The 9,206-nt window shown below is 43.1% G+C and overlaps 1 protein-coding gene across 1 annotated transcript; it reads right to left on the reverse strand.

Moving 5' to 3' along the window:
• Nucleotides 1–850: 850 nt before the first annotated feature.
• Nucleotides 851–7,377, reverse strand: LOC139475128 (transmembrane protein 135-like). Its single transcript, XM_071258386.1, has 4 exons — nucleotides 7,181–7,377; nucleotides 4,599–4,722; nucleotides 2,798–3,276; nucleotides 851–1,473 (listed from the first exon to the last, which is right to left on the reverse strand). Exons 1-4 carry the CDS (start codon nucleotides 7,342–7,344, stop codon nucleotides 1,026–1,028), a joined length of 1,215 nt encoding a protein of 404 aa, XP_071114487.1. The 5' UTR covers nucleotides 7,345–7,377; the 3' UTR covers nucleotides 851–1,025.
• Between the last annotated feature and the right edge of the window lie 1,829 nt (nucleotides 7,378–9,206).

The raw sequence follows: 9,206 nt of genomic DNA on the forward strand, positions 1-9,206 counted from the left end.
AACGGTTTATGAAAGATGAATTAGTGCCTTGATATATTCAACGAGATGTGTATCATCGTTTAAGGGGTCATTCAATAAAAGTATGTTTGGAGGAGATATCAAAGGAGCCGCCCAATATACACAGAGTCGTCCGGTGTACTACCACCCCACCCTGTCCGTAAGAGTTATGTAATCGGTACACAAATATATTTGATGCGGTATCAGAGTGGAAGGAGTGGATATGGGCGAGATGGTGTAAATATTGAGTGTTTTAACTTTTTTTTCTCCATTTTTTCTTCCTTAGTATATTCCCATGAAAACAGCATGCTTATTTTTGTAAATACCTTTGACCGAGACTGGGAAAAGACCGTAGAGTTTCTGGACTTTTGGGTTTCCAGAATTAAAATGGGACGTGTTGTGTGTGTTTGTGAGAGAATGAATGTGTGTGTGTGTGTGTGTGTGTGTGTGTGTGTGTGTGTGTGTGTGTGATGGTCTGTTTGTGAGTGTGAGATGGTGTTTGTTCGTGTTATTGATATCATGAACAACGTTCCATCTAACCCCATTCGGGGGCGCGATTTGCTGTTCAGAGTTGCGTCCCTTTGGCACCCCAGAAACCTTTGATTGTGGGTTTGAATCCATGTTCGCCCCGATTATGTTTCTAGGTACCCGTGCTCGTGGTTTTCACCAAAGTGGTAAACGCCTGAGGCCTGCATCACTTGGACTTTCTTCCCACATTAAGCTGACACGCCGTGATGTTACTGGAATAATGTTAAAAGCGGCGTTAAACCTAACTCACTGCTTCACCCACTCACCGGATTCAAATGAGGACAACGCGACTCTCACTGACACAGTTAGACAAAGCGATCTTTATTGATATACCTCTCGTATGTTGACAGGACGTACGGTTGTCGCAGCTCCAAGATTGCTGTGTGGAATGGTGTAACCTCACCATAACACTTCCTCAGACATCAGTAAACAAAACAACCAAACAAAGCCACTGTACACGTGTTAAAACCAGGAAGTCCGATAAATTACCCGGAGTCATGTTATGCTTCTTTTGCTTTCTTACCGTCACATTTTCGTCCACCAACAAAGAAACGCAATAGTCCGTTGATGAGAGGAGTGAGCGACTCTGGGTGGCGTTCATACGCATGCATAACCACCATCATAGACAGGGAGTACAACAGGACGTAGCCCTGGGGAATCCGAGATAGGACCTTCACCTTGGACTTGACCTCCATATTGTACAGAGCATGCAGGGAATGGGGAACGAGGAACAAGGCCAGCTCCTTCCGTCTACTCTCCCTCTCAAACAACACCCCGAGACCACACACGAAGCCGGCTACGATTGGGACAAAGGGAGGTAATGGAGGGGGCTTCCGGATGAAGTTGCGTTGGAGACAAATGACGTATTTGGCCAACATAACCATTGTTGACAGGAAAGCACCAGACATGACCAGATTCCTCAACAGCGACAATATGACGTCTTTAGGTCTGCAAAATGGAATGAAACCATGGTATTAAGCGGGAAGTTGAGTCGAACATTTGAAATAATCACAGAGGCAAGCTCCAAGTCATGTTACACTCGTACCATTATGTGTTAACCTTAGTGCATACCTACACAGTGGTTGTTTTACGCAACACTCAGCAATATTCCTGTTATATGACGGCAGTCTGTAAATAATTGAGTCTGGACCAGACAATCCAGAGCCTGACATCATGAGCATCTACCTACGCAATAGGGACACGATGACATGCATCAACCAAGTCAACGACCCTCTGACCATCCGATCACGTTAGTCGCCTCTTATGACAAGAATGGTTTTCTGAAGATCAGTTCTCTCTGGATCTTAATGGGGATGTACGAAAGACGGTAACCTACATGCGTGCATGTCGAGTGAGTGAGTAAGAGAATTTTGTTTTACGCACAGTCCGCAACATTTCAATCATACCCCGCCGGTTTGTAAATAATGAAGTCATGGTCAGATAGATGATGGTTGATATCGGAAGTAACGCCGAAATCAGAAGTTATACCGTCGGAGTATTGAACAACAAGTATTGGGCACTGGGATCCTATTCTATCCCGGAATCCCAACGGGGACCCTTTTGTTGTCATACGTAAAAGACATGCTTATATACGTGTATAACTGTGATGCTATAATTGAAAAACTAAAGTATTAACAGGTCTGCAAGTTTCGCACCTGATAAAATAAACTCGCCTGGAGTTTTAAAGTTCCTAAACCCCGCTTCAATATTTTACTCTGAAATGAACGCCATCATTACCGTAGGTAAAACGAGATGAAATACTATAATAAAGGATCGGGCCGTTTCAGAACCTTCCTTGCATTGTGTGCAGGTGTTGATCCACAACATTTGTGCAATGGTACAATGAACTGTGTGTGTTTCTCTCTGAAAATTTCGTCAACATTTTTACAATTACGTTTTAGGGGGTAGGTATGTTTCCAAACTTGAGGAATTCGTGTGTTTACCCGTCAACTTTTGAACTTCCCCCTTGCATCAAACACGTCGCGCTGGAGCCTAGGGTCCCGCCAGGTCGATCATAACACCTACGACAGTCGTAACCTTACGATCGCTTTGTTGAACGTGCCAGGCCCCAAAAGCTTTGAAATGCGGACGACAATGACAGTCTTATCAAAATCGGATCTTTCACTTCGATACGAAACTTGTCTGCGTGGATATCTGTTAAAACTGGTTGTGTAGCTGATACAGTGATGACTTACCGTGTATATTCCACAATGTTATCATATATTTTCTTTAATCAATGGACTTACGTTGATGCTAATTAATAAGAGCTTACTTCTCCACTATGAGGTGGCGGCGAAAGATGACAATTGGAGTGACATGGATAGGCAAGTAGAGCTTCACGAAAGATGAGAGACTGCACAGGAAATCCCAGAATGCATGTCGAGTGCACGAGTATGCGTGTAGGCCCCCTTCCTGACAGGATATGAAATGGTCGCTGGGCAACCGGAACAGTAAGTCCAGTTTCGTATCCGTGTAGTCACGTGACCATTTCAAGATCGAATGGTAATACCCTTTGGCAAGAACACTTGGTCTCAAGGCCGTACAATACACTAGGAAGCCGCAACATAAACAGAAGGCCATTGTTTCACTGTAAGGCACCTTCCGGACGTGTTCACGGGTCACTAGAGTCGATACCCCAGCTCCTAGTGCTCGGGCCACGGCGAATAAAGCCACCACGCTTCTCCTGCTGTGGTCTTCAACGATGATGGTGAGGCCTGCCAAGCCCCCTGCAAGTCCGTAGTTCCATCCATCCTAGAACAAAATTCCAGTCATTTGACATGAGTGTGTGAATTGGATTTAACGCTGCCTTTAACAGACAAATGTTTTCAAGTAATATCACGACGTGTCAGTTTAATGTGGGAGGAAGCCTTAAATGATGCAGGTCCCAAACGTTTACCACTTTGGTGAAACCCACGAGCACGAGTATGGTGCTGATGAAGCAAGACAAAATCAATTTGAACCGAGAGCGAAAAAGGGACGCAACTCTGCAAAGTGAATTTAAGGGTTTCAGACAACTAAAGCCCCTTTATTTGACATGACCAAATGTGACATAATATCACAGTCAGTCTGACGACAACTTTCATAGTTACATAGTTATGTCATTTTAAACACCAATGAAATAGGAAAGTGAAGTGAAATGGGGTTTAACGTCGCATCAAAGATTATTGCACTTATATAACGGCATACGTGCATGCACGTGTGTGTGTGTGTGTGTGTGTGTGTGTGTGTGTGTGTGTGTGTTCTTGTACTAGTCCTGATGCCAATTTATAGTGCTAGCCCACTGAGATACCATGCCGCAGTTTGACATGAATACTCCACTCAGATACAGTGTACTGACTCCGAGCCAACCAGTCCTTGTTTTAGTCCCAGACAGAGTAAGAAAAAGTACCATCTTTTAACGTCTTTTGGTATGACGCAGCCGGGGAACGAACCCCGGACCTTCCGCTCTCCGGGCGGACGCTTTACCACTAGACAACAGAGGCGGTCAAATAGGAAGAGCATGTTCACAGGTCCACCTGAACAAAGCGATCGCATATCTATGATGCCACATCTCTATTTGTCTTATGAATGTAATTTGATTGGGGTACTCAAAACGAGGCTATTGTTGCGAATGTGTCCAGGGTATTTATAATAAAATGACGATATAATACACGAGATTACCGAGGATGGGACAGATACCGTCCACCAGCTGGGCTAACAACACAATCGTTGTAACGTACAGGTGTTTGTAATACACTGTCGCCACGCAGTTTGGTTAAAAGCCAGGGAACCAGTGAAGACCCGGGTTAGAATTGGTCTTCAGCAACCCATGCTTGTTTTAACAGGTGACTATGCTTGTCGTAAGAGGCGACTAACGGGGTCGGGTGGTCAGTTTTCCTTATTTGGTTGATGCATGACATCCCAATTGCGTGGATCGATGCTCATGATGTCTGGTCCAGACTCGATTATTCACAGACCGCTGCCATATACCTAGAATATTGCTGAGTGAGGCGTTAAACAACAGACAAACAAAAGCCAGTGGTCGCCCCTTACGTTGACTGCGATGTATCCCACGAAATGCAGCAAATGCTCACATTGATTCCTCTGTATTTCTTGAGGAGGTCGACAGCAAGGTGGTACACACTGGGATACAGACCCAGGAACGTGGCGAACATGGCGCAGTCCGAGCTCACGATCTGTCCAGGGATCAGCGGTAGACTAAAAAAGGAGCCAGGACAGCATGACCTCAGCATTACGTTGGTGCAACGCATTCGTGTCGTTCAGGATTTGAGTATTTATAATTAGTGATACCACTGTGTAAAACTGACATGATTTAATAACAACCAAATAATGCCTTGATTTAATTAAGGTTAGTTTTCTGTTGGATTTTAGAACGAAATGATTTATGGAAAAAACATTAGCTGGTAAAACAGACACTGACTGGTACAGACAGTCCGACCCGTGAAGATCCGGGGTAGAAAGAGAGAATATCACTCTACTGTCTTTTGATATGAAATATATCAACACGAGTTGATAAAAGTGGAAAAACTCCGAGGCTGACACGAGTTGATAAAAATGGAAAAAAACACACTTTTATCAACTCGTGTTGATATATTTGATATCAAAAGACACTCGGGTGAGATTTTATTTATCATCCAACAACATTCTTCAGTTTTTTATCCAACTTTTTCAGTTTGTGGACAGTAGTGTCTTAAGTGTAAAACGTACTGTTTACAACTTCAGTAGCAGAGCTATTAGTGATGTCATTTGATTGTGACGTCATGGGAATCAATGACGTCACAATGGTCTGCAAAGCATTGTGATACAATCTCACCCAAGCGATATCTCCCGTTGGAGCCAGTTTTGGATGATAATAGGTCTAGCAACCCATGCGTGCCGTAAGAGGCGACTGTGCTTGTCGTATATGTATTGTCACCAATACCGTATTCACCTAGTGTGTATGGCCACGCGGGTAATCTATTAGTTAGAGGGTCGGGTGTATTGTATTCGATCATGTATGCAACTATGCTTGTCGTAAGAGGCGACTAACGGGATCGGGTGGTCAGGCTCGCTGACTTGGTTGATGCATGTCACCGTATCCAATTGCGTGGCTCGATGTTCATGATGTCAATCACTGGGTTGTCTGGTCCAGAATCGATTATTTACAGACCGCCGTCATATTGCTAGAATAGTTGCTGATTGCGGCGTTAAACAAAAAACAAATAACCAACTATACAGCCCAATGTATGTTACTTTAACGCCGCATGCAGCAATGCTGGACCACACAATCCAGTGATCGATATTTTCAGTACAGGCTCCTCCGGACCCACGGGGTACTAGGTCAGTGTGTACCAATGTACCTTTTTATGTTCTGATGTCATATTCTACATGTTAAGAAGCCTGTTAAAGATGGGAATTTCAGGAACACCAGAAATGGACTACGCACATTGTACCCATGTGGCGAATCGAACCCGGGCCTTCGGCGTGACGAGCGAACGCTTTAACCACTAGACACCCTGAACTGAGTGCATTTATTTCAAGAATATAGGGACATAACTCTTAATAGCCACTGATGGTGCTACGATCGAGCCACGAAATCCCAGCCTAGTTCGGCAAGGGAAACTGGACTTTTGTTCTATTTATTGACAGTACGATTGACCGACGGTGTGGGACGTTGCTCATTATATCAATCACTAGTTTGGGCTCACCCTAACACACTACGAATGTGTCCAACTTAGTGTTCGAGCTCGCATGGTTTTATACGTTTAGCAATATCGCTGTATTCTGTTTTTAGCGGGACATACAACAAAACAAACAACATTACCCAAATATTTTTGAGCACCTTGCATACAAATACCCATGAAAAACCCCATATAGTATAATAATTCTGTCCCTTATTACCCACAGTAATATACACTTTTCAACTTGCGGACTACCTACAGTACCTACCTACTGTGCCTTACTTGAGATTTACAGGCCGCTGCCCCCATTCACATACTGTTGCTCAGAAAGTTCAATGACAGCTCCTTATCACTATCAGTATTCCTATAAAAACGTTACATTGAAGAGTGAAAAGTAAAGATAGCAAATCATATTTTATATGACTTTTAAAATTCGAAACTCTTATTTACAAATTCGTTTACGTCAACAAAGGTGTACAAGGTCAAGATCGGAAAGAATGTTTACATTCACGAGTTACTACCGACGCTAATCTTCTTATCTGAACAGACCCCGAGATTGTTTAATGAATGTGTCCTGCTATCAACGTGTCGTCTATATTTATACCAGTAAATGTTTTCAATGTAACAGTCAATTAACAAGTGGGTACAAGGTGCACGGTGCGCGGAGGTGATCGCACAAACCATGTGAAAATCATGCCACTTGGCCTTTGTTTACGGATCTGTGCGTGGCTTATCACAGAAAACACGCCCAGATCATGCGTTAAGGCTTAATATGACCTGCGTTGTAGGACATACAGTAATGTTACAGTAGGCGTTATATCTCAAATTTTATCATTCACGTGAACAGTATTATATAAATATGTCACACTGTTTAGCAATCGTGACATGATATAACGTTACGACTGAGGCGGAGCTCATACAGTACAATGGCCTACTTTTTGCCAATCTCTATTGAGGTGTGAGGATCAGCCTTCTCCAGTATTCACTGAACTTACCCGCGCCGGAACGGATTTTTCGTGAGTGCCGTGACAGTTTTAAATCCCGAATACAGCGCCAAACCGCTTGCGAATCCCCTGACGAAACGTCGAACAAACTTCTTGGTTCTTTTAGACATATATGGAGACTGAGTTGGTCTCCGTGGTCCATCTCTCACCTCCATTACTGTATCAGTGCACTGCTACACTGGTGTAGATCCAGACAGGCCCGACCATGTGATGGCCCTTAGTGATAACACACTGCTGAGCTGTGCATGACGTCCAGAAGGCCATACAGTACACCAACGACATAAGGCGCCTATACATGTAGGCCGATATAAAAGGATTTTGTTTCTGGTCCACCCTCGCGTCATTTTCAACCGCCAGCGTCTGTTCTTTTTTTATTTACCGGACCAAGCGCAGGTAACTCTATACTGCTTTCCCCCAAACGAAAGTTCAAACGGCACCAGACGCACGATACCTCTAGGTTACACACGACCAAATATTTTCCCATATACTTCACCTTCCTGCGAAAAGGGAGTTTGCTGACTATAAAAGTCCATTTTTCAACCTTGCCGAACTAGGCTGGACTTATGAAATTATATTTTGGCTGGACTAACGAGTCTATGCAATGTTCAATCAAAATCGCGTAACGAAATCGACATCCGGTTCGTAAACTGCCGTGCAGATTTTGGTCGATTGCAGGATTTGCAAAGCATGTGTACCGCCAACTAGGCGTCAGCAGATATTGTCCCAATATTTTCATGTTTAAAATCAAGGCGCTCACGTGATTTGATGCACTTTGCGAAGTAAGACCCGTTTTATCACAATATAGATTTTGATTATCGATCAGATCGTCTTGACTGGGTGACGCCATTTTGTTTGAAGCAAATGCAAGTGATATGAGAGGTAGAATCTGATTGGTCAATAGGAGGGGCATAACTCGCAAAAGCCACTGGTGGCTCTACGATCGAGCCAGTCTGAAAATTCCAGCCTACTACGGCAAGGGTGGAAACTGGACTTTTTGCAGTCAGTTAACTCCCTTGCCTCGTATAACGTTATTTATTTTCAAACACACCAGGCATTCAACAGCCACTACATGTACATGTACACAAAGCATGGCCTTAATTAGGCTCCAATAAATTCACAAAATGTGGCTAGCTTATCCAGCTCCATTTCCGAGTAGAACACACCAACAAACTCAGTTGTTACCAAATGTCACGTATTGAAAATATATGTGGTCACATTCAGCATGTCAATAAAGAAGTAAATATTAAAAAAGATAGTCAGTCTTAATTACTGTGTGGATGTACATTTAAAACTTATATAACTTATATAAATCTTACACAATATCACCGAATCATAGCTGCCCGTATTCTCACTGCATACTCAATCTGGTCGAACAACTGATTCTAAAAAACCTAGTTTTGAACCTTTGTAGGTTGGCTGTGGGAGAAGGACGTAATACCTTTTGTGCTTGTCGAGTGTTGTTTAGACATCACTGAACTGTTATGTATCCCTGCGAAAAATACATTCTGTTCCTGCAGACAAATACCAATACGAAACCCGTGAATATCCGGTTAGAAAAATCAGTAACCCACTATTTCCCATCAACTGACATACTACAAATTACAAATAAGAAACCTGCAAAGTTGGAAACCAAATTATTCTCTAAAATGTTGTGAAGAACACCGTAAAGCAACGCGTCCTGTTTGACATTAAATATTTTTGCTTTTGCTATCGTACTGGGGCTAGCTCCAAGCTTCAATTACACTAAACTTATGCATGATCGTTAATGACCATTAAACATAGAATGTGGGGTCGCGTCAAATTTAGAAATGTCCCCCAAATGTCTACCATAAAACTTTTGGAAAGCTTTACTGAGGCCTTGAATTGTGTAACCTTGATCAAGTTCTGAGCAAGAGTCGTAAGACGCTCTTTGAAATCTTGGTAGAAAGAACATGCTCGATGGTATCTCATAAGTTGCGAAATGTAAACACCAAAGGCTGGAGCTGCTTGAATATTGCTCGACATGAAGGGAAAGTTG

The sequence above is a fragment of the Haliotis cracherodii genome, unplaced genomic scaffold (assembly GCF_022045235.1).
Source record: "Haliotis cracherodii isolate W230 unplaced genomic scaffold, xgHalCrac1.p SCAF_3, whole genome shotgun sequence".
Lineage (NCBI taxonomy): Eukaryota > Metazoa > Mollusca > Gastropoda > Lepetellida > Haliotidae > Haliotis > Haliotis cracherodii.